Below are 15,719 nucleotides of genomic sequence, written 5' to 3' on the forward strand. Positions count from 1 at the left end.
ATTCAGTGCTATATTCACCTGCTTTACGTTGGGCAATGCCAGCTAGCATATAGAGTCTATCAACAGGTGTAGGTTTGAAACATCCTGTGATTATTCTGCATCTCTCATTCAGTGCTATATTCACCTGCTTTACGTTGGGCAATGCCAGCTAGCATATAGAGTCTATCAACAGGTGTAGGTTTGAAACATCCTGTGATTATTCTGCATCTCTCATTCAGTGCTATATTCACCTGCTTTACGTTGGGCAATGCCAGCTAGCATATAGAGTCTATCAACAGGTGTAGGTTTGAAACACCCTGTGATTATTCAGCATCTCTCATTCAATGCTATATTCACCTGCTTTATGTTGGGCAATGCCAGCTCGCTTTTAGAGTCTATCGACAGGTGTAGGTTTGAGACATCCTGTGATTATTCTACATCTCCCATTCAGTGCTATATTCACCTGCTTTACGTTGGGCAGTGCCAGCTAGCTTATAGAGTCTGTCAACAGGTGTAGGTTTGAAACATCCTGTGATTATTCTACATCTCCCATTCAGTGCTATATTCACCTGCTTTACGTTGGGCAATGGCAGCTAGCATATAAAGTCTATCAACAGGTTTAGGTTTGAGACGTCCTGTGATTATTCTACATGTCTCATTCAGTGCTATATTCACCTGCTTTGTGTTGGCAGATTTATGCAGGCATATTCAGCAGTTGTGTAAGACAAAGTCAAGGCTGATGTTTTTACTAATTTTGGATCTGCACCCCATATGCTATTATTAAGTTTCTGCAGGATATTACTGCGTGCAGTTACTTTGTGCTTGGAGCCCCCAGTGGCACAGTGGGTTACACTGCTGAACTGCAGAACTTGCTGATCGAAAGGTCGGCGGTTCAAATTCGGGGAGTGGAGTGAGCTCCTGCTATTAGCCCCAGCTTCTGCCAACCTAGCAGTTTGAAAACATGCAAATGTGAGTAGATCAATAGGTACAGCTTCTGCAGGAAGGTAACGTTGCTCCATGCAGTCATACTGGCCACATGACCTTGGAGGTGTCTATGGACAACGCCTCAGAGACAGACGCAACTAGACTTAAGCCGTTACCTTTTTACTTTGTGCTTGGTGTTCACACAGTGTTTCCTAAATGTTAGTGTTTGATCTAAGGTGACGCCAAGATATTTAGGATGGGAACAGTGTTCAAGCTCCTGGCCTTCCCAGGTAACCTTCAGTTTTTTGTTGGTTGCACAATTACGTAGGTGGAAACCACACACTTGTTTCTTGGCAGGGTTAGGCTTCAGGTGGTTATCTTTGAAGTAGTTGGAGAGATCTTCCAGGGCATTAGGATGTTGGTCTTCAACTGCTTCAAAGTCTTTTGCTTGTGTTGTTAGGCCAAGGTTATCAACGTATATAAAGCTCTTTGTGAGTGGTGGCTGTGGCCGATCATTAGCAAAAACGTTATGCAAGGTCAGGGCAAAAAAGCTGCCTTGAGGTGGACCGTTCTTTTGCCTCCTCCATCTACTTTTCCTGCACTGAAACTCCACATAGAAGTTGGTAAATTGGCTGGGATTTCTGGGAGTTGTAGAATGACTGCTTTGGAGTGAGGCGGGGTAAGGAAATGCTTTTTGGGCTTGGCAGGAGGAGAGCGCGATGGGCATTATTTCAGTGCGCAACCAGCATCAAGCAAGGACTCAGAGAGGCTCTTCTGACTCTGCAAAGGCAAGAGAGGGGTTTCCAGCTGGCTGAGAGGGATTGAAGCAGCCCCCAAGCTGATAGTGTCAAGCTTTTTTCCTGGGAAGCATGTCAATTGCTTGTTAGTAAGATACATTGGAGGAAGGAAGGCAGGCGTGCCTTGTATCAGTGGATGAAAGATTGCCTTGCCAGCTATTGCCTCGCAGCCAAAGCCGGTCTGCCGGAGGGGTCTGGCGAGACCCCAAGACTCTCCATCGGCAGAAAGATTGGCTGGGGATCTTCCCGCAGTGTCGCTTGAGAATAAAAATGACCAATGGGGAGAATTTATTTAGCAGCAAATTGAGAATATAGGAAACCACAAAGTTAAAAACTTGGCATTATACTAAATGTCCTTTGACCAGAAGCTGAGCACTTGGAGTGCCTCTGGTGTTGCTATAAGGAGGTCCTCCATTGTGCATGAGGCAGAGCTCAGACCGCATTATAGTCTGCGGTTTGCTCCTCTCCACTCTCATATGTCGTGGGCTCCACTTTGTAGCCCTATTTATTAAGGTTAGATCTACATTTTGTGGTTTCAGAGCACAGTTCAGTGGAGCAGTGGGTTAAAACCCTGTGCCGGCAGAACTGAAGACTGACAGGTCACAGATTCGAATCCGGGGAGAGCGCGGTTGAGTTCCCTCTATCAGCTCCAGCTCCCCATGCGAGGACATGAGAGAAGCTCCCACAAGGATGATAATATATCAAAACATCCAGGCATCCCCTGGACAACGTCCTTGCAGACGGCCAATTCTCTCACACCAGAAGTGACATGAAGTGACTTACAGTTTCTCAAGTCACTCCTGACATGACAAAACAACAACAAAAACCAGTCTGTTCCATGCCTTCCAAGTTGCCCAGTCTTCTGTGTACCCAGGAGGGAGTCTCTCATCTGGGCATACCTTTGTCTCACCGTTTGCTTCTTTTCCAGGATGCGGAAGGGTCGACCTGTTTGCACCTGGCAGCTAAGAAGGGCCATTATGACGTGGTGCAGTATCTCCTGACCAACGAAGAAATGGATGTCAACTGCCAGGTAAAGCCCTGCCCACACAACCCACGCTTTAAGGAAGGCAAGGAATTGCACACATCCCTACCTAGACCCATGCAAGAATTTGCACATGTTGCTGGCATTTACATACACAACGTCCAATACCCTGAGACCAGCAAAAGATAAATGTGGTATTGAGACACCTCTCAGCCAGCATCACACCAAAGGCCAGTAGTCCAAATAATCATTGAAGAAAGAATATAAAAAGGAGAAAAGGGGTTTTATCCAAAAGTTGCAATTAGGAAATAACAAGCAATGTATAAAATGAGTCAAAGTTCAATCAAAGTATTTCAGAAAACATCACAGGAATTAGAAATTCATAAAACATAGAAATAATACAAGGTAAATCCAAGAACATAGCAAACGCTTCCAGGCAAAAACTCTTCCAAGGTACATAGGCATCTAATTTAAGCCCATCCAAGCTCCCATGAAGTCATGTCTGTAGCACCTGGATTTTAAGGCCTTATCTGTAAGGCTCCGGGAAGCCTTGATCTGTCTATTTTTCATGACCTCTTCGCCCTCCTTGTCTTCACAAGGCCTTTTCTCCAGGGAAACTTCAGTTTTACTTTCCCTGGTATGCACAGCATTGGCCGAAGTCAGGCTGATCTGTCTGCAAATCTCCCTGAATGTCACAAATCTCTCTGAACACATCCAGACACTTCATCTTGAAACCCTTCTTCCTCAGAATCATCTGGCTCTTGCCAGGCTACAACAATAACCTTGTTGAATCTAGGATCCTGTACTGCATGCTGAATTTTGAAGGCATATTGTTTGCTTCTACGATCAGACAACAACCTGGAATATTTATTTATTATTATTTATTTAAAGCATTTGTATTCCACCCTTCTCACCCTGAAGTGGACTCAGGGCGGTGCACAGTATATATACGGCAAACATTCAATGCCGGGACACAAATTCATATACGCATACATAAACATTAAAAACATTTATCTCAATATTAAAATACAGCATTTAAAACTGTCCTGGTCATCTGAGTCAAATATAATTGGCCTGGTCATCTTTCCTATTGCTGCTTTATTGCCCTGTCCTGAAAGCTTGGTCCCACAGCCAAGTTTTTACCACCCTTCTAAAGGACAGGAGGGAGGGGGCCGACCTGATCTCACCAGGAAGGGAGTTCCATAGCCGAGGGGCAATCACCGAGAAGGCCCTGTCTCTCGTCCCCACCAATTGTGCCTATGACAATGGCGGGACGGAAAGCAGGGCCTCCCTGGAGGATCTTAATCTATGCAATAGTTCATAGGGAGAGATGCGTTCGCACAGGTAATTTGGGCCAGGGCTGTTTAGGGCTTTATAGGCCAAAGCCAACACTTTGAATTGTGTCCGGTAGCAAACTGGCAGCCAGTGGAGCTGGCGTAACATGGGAGTTGTGTGCTCCCTGTATGCCGCCCCAGTTATTAACCTGGCTGCCTCTCATTGGACTATTTGAAGCTTCCGAGCAGTCTTCAAAGGCAACCCCACATAGAGTGCATTGCAGTAGTCTATCCTGGATGTAACGAGAGCATGGACCACTGTGGCCAAGTCTGACTTCCCAAGGTATGGGCGCAGCTGGTGCACAAGTTTTAGTTGTGCGAAAGCTCCCATTGCAACCTGGGATTTCAGGCTCAGTGATGAGTCCAGGAGGACTCCCAAGCTGCGAACCTGTGCTTTCAAGGGGAGTGTAACCCCATCCAGCTCAGGTTGTGACCCTATACCCTGTTCAGCCTTGCGACTGACCAGGAGATCCTCTGTCTTGTCTGGATTCAACTTCAATTTGCTCGCCTTCATCCAGACCATCACACTGGCCAGACACCAGTTCAGGACTCAGACAGCCTCCTTAACATCTGGTGGAAATGAGTGATAGAGTTGGACGTCATCTGCATACAGATGGCATCGAACTCCAAAACTCCGGATGATCTCACCCAGCGGCTTCATGTAGATGTTAAACAACATGGGGGACAATACAGAATATCTCATTGTGGCACATAATTTGTGCCACAAAAAATGAAGTTTCTGGAGGATAACAACTCGGTTCAAAGATAGGACCGCACAAGTAAACAGGAAATAACACTTTCATACCAGGAACAGAAAAAAATTCAAATTTTGTTACACAGTGTTATGAGGAATATATTTCCAGATTGATGACTAACCTGAGTCTCATTAATTACAGTGAGTCTTGTCATGGTGCTTTGTTTGTGGAAGGATCAGCTGTCCACTGATGCTCTTAGATTGGATTGTTGTTGGTTCCAAGCAGGCTTGTCTTTCCTTATCTTCCCAGGACGACGGAGGCTGGACGCCAATGATCTGGGCCACTGAGTACAAACATGTCGAGTTGGTGAAGCTGCTCCTGGCCAAAGGGTCCGACATCAACATCCGAGACAATGTAAGCATTTGAGTCAGTCCAATTAGTTGTTGGGCAGTATGGTGTTGGTGGTGGACACTGGTAGGGCTCTTGGACATGTCCATGGCGCTCGCTATAACCTGCAATGTCATTGGAGGGAGGACCTTTGGTGTCTCCTGAGTAGTGGGAGCTATAGCTTTTTGTGGAAAGCGGAGCCTGTCTGTGTAAGAAGACACCCCAGCAACACACACACATATTTTCACTTTTATTATGGACTAGCCTGCTGCGTTGCTGTGGCCCAGTCTGGGTATATGTGCTTTGTGTGTGTATATGTGTATATATATTTGTGTATGTGTGGTTTTGCGCATGCGTTGTAATGTAATTTTTGGGTTTTTTAGCTTTTTAAGTTCCTTCCACTGTGTTATTCAGTGTTTTTATGAGTGATGGTCACTCCTTGGCCTGAGAAGTGTATTGTCTCCAAATTTGGAGTCAATTTGTCTGGTGGTTTTTGAGTTATGTTAATCCCACAAACATTATATTTTTATTTATATAGACAAGCCGTCCCCTACCACGCGTTGCTGTGGCCCACATGGGGGTTCTGTGTGGGAGGTTTGGCCCAATTCTATGGTTGGTGGGGTTCAGAATGCTCTGTGATTGCAGGTGAACTATAAATCCCAGCAACTACAACTCGCAAATGTCAAGATTCTATTTTCCCCAAACCCCACCAGTGTTCACATTTGGGCATATTGAGTATTCATGTAGAGTTTGGTCCAGATCCATCATTGTTTGAGACCACAGTGATCTCTGGATGTAGGTGAACTACAACTCCAAAACCAAAGGACACTGCCTACCAAACCCTTCCAATATTTTCTGTTGGTCATGGGAGAACTGTGTGCCAAGTTTGGTCCAATTCTATTGTCTGTGGGGTTCAGAATGCTCTTTGATTGTAGGTGAACTATAAATCCCAGCAACTAAACTCCCAAATGACAAAATCAATTTTTTTTAGTAAAGGACATACACTGGATTATTAGGTATCTTGTGTCCAAATTTGGTGTCAATTCCCCCAGTGGTTTTTGAGTTCTGTTAATCCCACAAACGAACATTACATTTTTATTTATATAGATTAAATACCCACAGATTAGGAGCCCCCAGTGGCGCAGTGGGTTAAAGCACTGAGCTGCTAAACTGGCTGACCAAAAGGTCGCAGGTTCGAATCCGGGGAGCAGTGTAAGCTTCCTCTGTCAGTCCCAGCTTCTGCCAACCTAGCAGTTCGGAAACATGCAAATGTGAGTAGATCAATAGGTACCGCTCTGGCTGGAAGGTAACAGCGCTCGATGCAGTCATGCTGGCCACATGACCTTGGAGGTGTCTATGGACAGCACTGGCTCTTTGGCTTAGAAATGGAGATGAGCACCACACCCTAGAGTCGGACACAACTGGACTTAATGTCAGGGGAAAACCTTTACCTTTACCTTACCCACAGATTGTATAAGCGTCATATATGAAGCTCTGTAGATCGACCGCATATCTGCTTTTACATGTTAACGCTTTTTTAAAATGACCCCTCTGTTTTTAATGTTTTAAAGTTTTACACTCCTGGTCTGTGACCATAGTAATAAAATTCATTCATTTTCTTATTATAAAAGAATAACAACAACAACACAGTAATAATAAAATTCATTCATTCAAGCTCTAAGAGAATAACAACAACAACAACAATACTTTATTTATATTCCGCCCTATCACCCCCAAGGGGACTTAGGGTGGATCACAGTACACATACATGGAAAACACTAAATACCATTTGGATAGACAATACAGAGACAGACAAAACAGAAAGGAGGTATGTTGTGTCGACGTCAATGTCCAGCTTTTTGGCGCCTTGGAAGTTGTGCTCAAATCCAGCCACAGGGGGGTGCTGTCGCTCCATCCTCTATGACGAAGAGCCATCAGGTCTTCCTCCTTCTTTTCGGTCGCCCGGCATTTTCTGATCTTTTTGATCTTTATGGCTTCGTAAAATTGTTTTCGAGGTGCCTAATTTCTCTAATTACAGCTTTATTTATTTCCAGTATTTGTATTCCCCCCTTCCCACCCCACAAGGGACTCAGAGCGGATTACAGTTCACATATACATGGCAAACATCCAGTTCCATAGACACGCAACATATATAGACAAACACAGAGGCAATTTAAGCTTCATGAGAGCTTGCTCCCATTTCGTCCACCGGGGGAGCTGTTGCTTCACAGTCCACTTGTGACACCGAGTCCTTGACGGAGTACTTCCTCATTCTTTTGCCCATTGCTGGAGATTTTTATGGTGTTGTAAATAAATAAACGAACGAGACTGTTTTATTGTTTTAATGATTGTTTTATTGCTCGTGGATGCATTTTTTAAATTTGATTTATGTCTAATTATAGTGTATAATTGAAATTGTTTGTACTGGCATTGAATTTTTGCCATTACTTATGTGTAAACCGCTTTGAGTCCCCCTTGGGGTGAGAAAAGCGGTATACAAATACTGCAAGTAAATAAATAAATATATTGTCGAAGGCTTTCATGGTCGGAATCAGTGGGTTGTTGTAGGTTTTTTCGGGCTGTATGGCCTCTAGACCATGGCCACACAACCCGAAAAACCTACAACAACCCAATAAATAAATAAATAAATAAATAAATACGTTAAATTAGCCTCCCCACATAAGCGATACCTAAATGTTCTACTTGACAGATGCAACTGTCTTTTGGGCTTCAAAGATCAACAGCAAGCTAGACAAATGGTCAAGAGCTTACTCCGACCCGGGCTGGCTTCAAACTCATGACCTTTCGGTCAGTGATTTAATGCAGCTGACTCCTAGCCTACTGCACCACAACCCGGTTCTGAACTGCTTAGGTCAACAGTAAGCTAGGCTTGACAGTTGGCAGCTCACGCCGACCCCGGGGCTTCGAATTGGCATCCTTTCGGTTGGTACATCTTATCATTGCTGGTGATTTACCAGCTGTGCTAAAACGTTAGGGAGCTGAGCATGTTTAGCTTGGAGAAGAGAAGGCTGAGAGAAGGGGACATGAGAGCCATGTCACAATATTGGAAAGTATGTCACATTCCAGAGGAATGTTTCTGCTGTTTCATCCTTTCCAGAGCTGGCTTTCTTTATCTGGATGTCTCCCCTTCCAACTGGTTTCTGCCCTTTTCTTTGCTTCTTCTCTTCGTGTCGAAGGCCTCTCCCTGCGGACTCAGTCCTGATCATGTTGTAGCGTGTGAGCAAATGACTCATCTGTCTTCATAAGGCGCGTAGGGCAGCCCTCGCTCACAGCTTCTCCTCGGGGAGCATGGAGGCGGCGGTGGCGGCGGAGCTGTTTGGAGAAGGCCTCCCACACACTGCCAGAGATGAAGGTTGCCGAAAGGAAAGGGAGTCCCCCAGTGCCTTAAACAGCCCTCTTTCCCTCACTCTCTTTCTAGGAGGAGAACATTTGTTTACACTGGGCGGCGTTCTCGGGGTGCGTCGACATCGCGGAGATCTTGCTGGCCGCCAAGTGCGACTTGCACGCGGTGAACATCCACGGGGATTCGCCCCTGCACATCGCGGCGCGAGAGAACCGCTACGAGTGTGTCGTGTAAGTATGGCCCTAGCAGTTGGTCCTCTTTCAATCACTCTCCTCTGTGTCCAGGGCGAGGATCTTTGCGTTATGCTTTTGCGGTGGTTTTCTCTTCCTCCAAATCGGGTCACATGCCAAGAAAATGCAGGCGTATCAAATAGAGTTGATATGCTAAATAGAATCAATCATAAAGACAAAAAACACAGAAAGGAAATAAATTAACCCCTAGATTATTTATTTATCGTGTCAGACAACCAGACAATTGTATTACATTTCTAACAAAACAAACAAACAGACAAAACACAAAATTTGCGAGTTTGGTAGTTGATTAAATGTCCTTTGACCAGTATCTGGCCACTTGGAGTGCCTCTAGTGTTGCCGCAAGAAGGTCCTCCATTGTGCATGTGGCAGGGCTCAGGGTGCATAGCAGCAGGTGGTCAGTGGTTTGCTCTTCTCCGCACTCGCATGTCGTGGATTCCACTTTGTGGCCCCATTTCTTAAGGTTGGCTCTGCATCTCGTGGTGTCAGAGCACAGTCTGTTCAGCGCCTTCCTAGTCGCCCAGGGGGGAGTCTTGTCAAGCTTTATCTTTCTCTAGCTTTAAACTGGCAACTCCCTAGAAGTTCTCATCAGAACACAGCTTATCTCAAGTTCTCAAGTTCACATAATCACAGCCTCAACTCTAAACATTTCAGCACAGCCTTTTCCATTCTCAGTGGCATCCATATTTGTAATACAAAGAAGCACATTTAAAACACATACATACCTCAATAGATCCTGACAATTCTCTCATTTGGTATCAGCCATTGATTGAGGTTCTGCGTTTGAGCCTGCCACTTTTGGACTCTCGCTTGCTGAGGTGTTCCAGCAGTGTTTCTGTAGCTCTTAGAAAACTATTTCTAGGTTTAAGTCGTTGACGTGCTGGCTGATACCCAAACAAAGATGAGCTGGAGATGTCACTGCCTTGGTCCTTTCACTATTGGCTGCTACTTCCCAGCGGATGTCAGGTGGTGCAATACCGGCTAGACAGTGTAATTTCTCCAGTGCTGTAGGGCGCAGACACCCTGTGATAATGCGGCATGTCTCATTAAGAGCCACATCCACTGTTTTAGCATGGTGAGATGTGTTCCACACCGGGCATGCATACTCAGCAGCAGAGTAGCATAGCACAGGGGCAGATGTCTTCACTGTGTCTGGTTGTGATCCCCAGGTTGTGCCAATCTGCTTTCGTATGATATTGTTTCTAGCACCCACTTTTTGCTTGATATTCAGGCAGTGCTTTTTGTAGGTCAGAGCACGGACCAGAGTGACTCCCAGGTATTTGAGTGTGCTGCAATGCTCCAGTGGGATTCCTTCCCAGGTCGTCCTCAGAGCTCGGGATGCTTGTCTGTTCTTAAGGTGAAAGGCACATGTCTGTGTTTTAGATGGATTAGGGATCAGCTGGTTTCCCCTGTAATAGGCAGTAAGAGCACCTAGAGTTTCGGAGAGCTTCTGTTCTACCATCTCAAAGCTCCCTGCTTGAGCGATGATGGCACTATCATCAGCATAGATGAAACTCTCTGTCCCTTCTGGCAGTGGCTGGTCATTTGTGTAAATGTTGAACATGGATGGAGCAAGCACGCTCCCCTGAGGCAGGCCGTTCTTCTATTTCCGCCATCTGCTTCTCTGGCCCTGGAACTCAACGAAAAAGCTCCTGTTTTGTAGCAGGTTTCCTATGAGGCGGGTGAGGTGGTCGTCCTTTGTGATATTATACATTTTTCTCAGGAGGAGGTGGTGGTTCACAGTATCATAAGCCGCTGACTGCTCTATGAAGACCACTAGATAACACTATCTGAAGAAAGACTAAACAATCATCAGAAAGAAGAAAGTCAACAACTTTTTTTTGTTTTTTGTGTTTTTTGTGTTCAGGATTTCTCCTGAAATAGGCAGTAAGTACGTCTAAAGCTTTGGAGAGCTTCTGTTCAACCATTTCAAACTCCCAGTATTTCATTGAAATACATTTTAATATGTATTTCTATTGAAATACGTTTTGATATGTATATAGATTTTTTTTTACAATATTTATGTGTTTTAATGATGCTGTAAGCCGCCTTGAGTCACGAGGAGAGGTGGGTAAGAAATAAAATGATAATAATAATAATAATAATAATAATAATAATATTCTGCCTTGCAGCCTCTTTCTGTCTCGCGGCTCAGACGTCACCCTGAAGAATAAGGAGGGGGAGACACCGTTACAGTGTTCCAGCCTCAATTCTCAAGTCTGGGTGGCCCTGCAGATGAACAAGACCCTCAAAGAGTCCTCTCCCGACAAACCGGTCCAGTTGGAGAAGATCCTGAGCAAGTATGAAAGGCCGTGCATCCCTATTTGCCCCTGTCTTCACTGTACTGTCTGTCTGAAAGCGTCAGCATGACAGTTTGGAGCGTCTTTTTGTCTTTTCCTACTTATCTACTCACATTTGTATGTTTCCAAACTGCTATGTTGGCAGGAGCTAGGGCTAACAGCAGGAGCTCACCCCATCCCATGGACTCGAACTGCCAACCTTCAGGTCAGCAGTTCAGCAGCTCAAGGGTTTAACCTATTGCACTATTGTGGCCCTAACCCTAACCCCAAACGAGGTTTGGAGATAAATCTTCAGTGGAGACCCCCTTTCCCTGTGATAATAACTCTTCCAGGAGTGGATTTCCCTTCCAAGGGGTTTATATATCTGTGGAATAATGTCCAGAGTGGGAGAAAAAACTCTCATGTGTGAATGTTGCAGTTGCCCAGCTTGATTAGCGTTGAACAACCTTGCAGCTTCAAAGCCTGGCTGCTTCCTGCCTGGGGAAATCCTTTTTTGGGAGGTGTTAGCTGGCCGTGATTGTTTCCTGTCTGAAATTCGCTTGTTTTCTTTATTTATTGTCCTGGATTTCCCTTCCTAGATTTTTCTCATTTCCTGTTGTCTTACCCCCGTTCTTAACTAGGAGTAGTGTGTAAGTCAGAAATTGGAGACACCCTGCTGTTTTTCCCCCAAAAATATAATTTCCAAAGATTGGTTCTCTCCCTTGTTTTGACAACTCCAAATTCTGGGAAGCCTTATTTTTTTTGTAACGTCTCTGAAAGCAAGAGTCAATATGGACTGGGAAATTTCCAGGATTCTCGGTGCCAGGAGTGTCTTTCTCAATCAGTATCCCTGTTATCTGGATGGATAGATGGAAGGAAGGAAGGAGAGCGCTCTTTATGAGTCCACGCGCTCTTTGAGTCCGTATACGTACCTCCCTCTGTGACTCTGTCTCTTTCTCTTCCTCTGCCGTAGCCTTAAAGTGATTATTTCCTTCTCTCCCGCTGTGGCAGAGACATCGCCCGAGGTTACGAGCGGATCCCCATCCCGTGCATCAACGCCGTCGACAGCGAGCCCTGTCCTACCAACTACAAATACGTCTCCCAGAACTGTGTGACTTCCCCGATGAACATCGACAGGAACATCACCCATTTGCAGGTTGAGACCGGCTCTTTTGCAGCTGCCTTTGCCTTTGTTCCTTCTCCCCCTTGTTTTGGTTTTCTCCCCTTGGGATAAACGAGGCTACACCCTGCTAGCAAACGTTGGAATTGGAAACCCTAATTTTGTTGTGTTGACCCCCAACCAGCAACATTATTCTCGTTGCTACTTCATAAAACTGTAATTTCGCTACTGTAAGGAATCATCATGTAAATATTGGATATGCAGGATGTATTTATTTATTTCTTTACAACATTTATATGCCGTCCTTCTCACCCCGAAGGGGACTCAGAGCGGCTTACAGGATATATATACACACAATATATTATATTATTAGCATAGTACAATATCAGTATTATATATTACTATATTGTACTATACCATTATATTGTAATATTATTAGTAATATATATTTTCTTATTATTATTAGTAGTAGTAGTACATTATTATTAGTATATTATTATTAGTATTATATTGTATTACATTATAATATTATAAATATATGTATATACAATATATTATATTATACTATATTACATTACATTATATTATTATATTATTTCCATGAACTGGAAATCATAATATAATAATAATAATAGTAGTAATAATAATGAAAGAATGCTAGCATAGGAAGAGACTTGAAGGGGCCATCCTGTCCAGCCCCTTTTGGCAAATGGGAGAAGCACAATCTAACCACTCCTGACAGATAGCCAGCCTCAGGTTAATAATAATAATAATAATAATAATAATAATAATAGTAATAATAATAATATAAACAATAATAATAGCAGTCCACTTACATCCGAGCACTGTGAACCAAAACAAAGATGAATCTGGACCAAACGTGGGAAGAAAACTCAATATGGCAAAATTGGAACACAGTGGAATTTGGGGAAAACCTTGACATTTGGGAGTTGCTTGTGGGGGGGACGGGACGGAACGGGCCCTTCACTCTTTCACCCCACGTAGGACAGAAGGGGAAAGAAGGGAGGGAAGGAAGGAAGGAAGGAAGGCAGGAAGGAAAGACAGAAGATAAGGGGAAGAAGGAAACGAAGGAAGGGGAAGGGTGGGAAGGAGGGAGGGAGGAAAAACAGAAGGGGAAGAAGGGAAGGAAGGAAAGAAGGTAGAAGATAAGAGAAAGAAGGGAAGAATGGAAAGGAAAGGTGTAAAGGAGTCGTTAAACTGCTGCCACCAATTGTAACGATGACCGTTTTAATGCCACCGAATGCCACCAATTGTGGAGGTGCGCGTGGTAAAGCACCCACTTTCAACTAATCTATGAGGAAAGCCGGCAACGATCAATATCCACCTAGGAGTTATTTTATAAAGGGACTGTTAATTACAAAAGGCTTTATTCACTTGATAGCATAGCGTTTACTTTCCTGGCTTGACTCTACTATTGTAGGCTGTTCAACTTAGAAGAAACTGTATCAGGCAAGGCTTGAGGAAAACAGTAACAAGTTTATTTCAACTGGAGTATAACAATGTATAACTGCTTCTTCACAAGAGGTACAAATCTTGATAGTTACATTGGAAAGGTTTCATGAGTAATCTCAGGCACATACTTCAAAGGTTTCACAGCAGGCAACAGGCTTAAACCCAGCCAAACCTTGATTCTTAATTCAGAATCAACAACCCCCTGTACCGGGTCCTTCTCTGCAACCACTTTGGTCACCAATTGATTCCCTGAATCTCCACCAAGAGATTCAGTCTTTCCCTATAGCACACTGGCTACAGACACATTCCCTGAATCTCCACCAAAAGATTCAGTCCACTCAGTAGCTTGCTGGCGTACTGACTCATTCCCTGAATCTCCACCAAGAGATTCAATCCACCCAGTAGCTCACTGGCATACTGACTGACTCTTTTTTAAAACAGCTGCCCCTGAAGAGGCAGTTGGCTCCACCCCTGTTGCTATGGCAACGCAGCTAACGCCAAGCCACCCTTTCCAACAAAACGTAATCTCCCATACTTACCATCCCTAAACCACTGCCCAAACTACACATAACCAAAGGAATAAAATTTACACATCGTCACAAAAGGTAGGACAGAAGGGGAAAGAAGGGAAGGGAGAGAAGGAGGAAAGAACAGAAAATAAAGTAAAGTAAGTAAGGAATCATAGAATCATAGAATCATAGAATCAAAGAGTTGGAAGAGACCTCATGGGCCATCCAGTCCAACCCCCTGCCAAGAAGCAGGAATATTGCATTCAAATCACCCCTGACAAATGGCCATCCAGCCTCTGCTTAAAAGCTTCCAAAGAAGGAGCCTCCACCACACTCCGGGGCAGAGAGTTCCACTGCTGAACGGCTCTCACAGTCAGGAAGTTCTTCCTAATGTTCAGATGGAATCTCCTCTCTTGTAGTTTGAAGCCATTGTTCCGCGTCCTAGTCTCCAAGGAAGCAGAAAACAAGCTTGCTCCCTCCTCCCTGTGGCTTCCTCTCACATATTTATACATGGCTATCATATCTCCTCTCTGCCTTCTCTTCTTCAGGCTAAACATGCCCAGTTCCCTAAGCCGCTCCTCATAGGGCTTGTTCTCCAGACCCTTGATCATTTTAGTCGCCCTCCTCTGGACACATTCCAGCTTGTCAATATCTCTCTTGAATTGTGGTGCCCAGAATTGGACACAATATTCCAGATGTGGTCTAACCAAAGCAGAATAGAGGGGTAGCATGACTTCCCTGGACCTAGACACTATGCTCCTATTGATGCAGGCCAAAATCCCATTGGCTTTTTTTGCTGCCACATCACATTGTTGGCTCATGTTTAACTTGTTGTCCACGAGGACTCCAAGATCTTTTTCAGGAAGGAAAGAGAGGATAAGGGGAAGAAGGGAAGGAAGGAAATAAAGAAAGGGAAGAGTGGGAAGGAGTTAGGAAAAACAGAAGGGGAAGAAATAAAGGAAAGGAAAGGGAGGGAGGGAAAACAGAAGGGAAGGAAGGAAGGATCACAGCACTCTGGCTGGCCGGCCCATGGGCTATGGGGAAGCCGGGGGGGAGGGGATGAAAGAGGGCCGCCTGCCCAGGAAGGCGCCGGGGCTCGGGAAGGGAGACGTGCGGCACTGGAAGGGCGAGTGGGGCTTGGTGCTGGGCCTCTGGGAGACCTCCAGGCCAGGCCCCGAAACAGCCAGGGAGGAGGGCGAGGAGTCCTCTCTGCCTGCAATTGCTCCTGGGAAAGGCGGGCCAAGCATCTCCCAGGCGCAGTTCCTATGGAGTGGAGAAGCCGCCTCCTCCTTCTGCTCCCTCGGTTGAGGCTCGAAGAGGCATTGAGGAAGTGAATAGGAAGAGCCCCCTCTGTCTCCATTGGTCAGGCTGGTGTTTCAGATGGTGAATTTTGGTGGAGCTGTGGCTGGCTTCGGGAGGCCCAGCAGCCGTTGCTGCCACAAGTTCCACCGCGAGACGATGGAGGAGCTCTTACATGCACGTTCGCACCCCCCACAGCTGCACGCATGCGCTGTGATGGCTTCTCCTTTTATTAAGGATTTCTAAGTTGTTTTCGATGTTTTCTAATTTTTATTATTGTATGGTGAGGAGCTTTGTTGGCAAATTTGGTGGGTATTGGCCCAGCA

The 15,719-nt window shown here is 45.0% G+C and overlaps 1 protein-coding gene across 12 annotated transcripts in view; it reads left to right on the forward strand.

Moving 5' to 3' along the window:
* Positions 1-15,719, forward strand: part of EHMT1 (euchromatic histone lysine methyltransferase 1) — a 165,307-nt gene that overhangs the window by 122,519 nt on the left and 27,069 nt on the right. For all 12 annotated transcript variants that reach the window (XM_067471857.1, XM_067471866.1, XM_067471858.1 and 9 more), the window contains 5 exons: positions 2,629-2,730; positions 5,021-5,125; positions 8,538-8,692; positions 10,846-11,013; positions 12,004-12,148. In XM_067471857.1, coding sequence (XP_067327958.1) covers positions 2,629-2,730; positions 5,021-5,125; positions 8,538-8,692; positions 10,846-11,013; positions 12,004-12,148 — 675 coding nt within the window. The remainder of the gene's footprint in view (positions 1-2,628; positions 2,731-5,020; positions 5,126-8,537; positions 8,693-10,845; positions 11,014-12,003; positions 12,149-15,719) is intronic.

This window comes from Anolis sagrei, chromosome 11 (assembly GCF_037176765.1).
Source record: "Anolis sagrei isolate rAnoSag1 chromosome 11, rAnoSag1.mat, whole genome shotgun sequence".
In the NCBI taxonomy this organism is placed as follows: Eukaryota; Metazoa; Chordata; class Lepidosauria; order Squamata; family Dactyloidae; genus Anolis; species Anolis sagrei.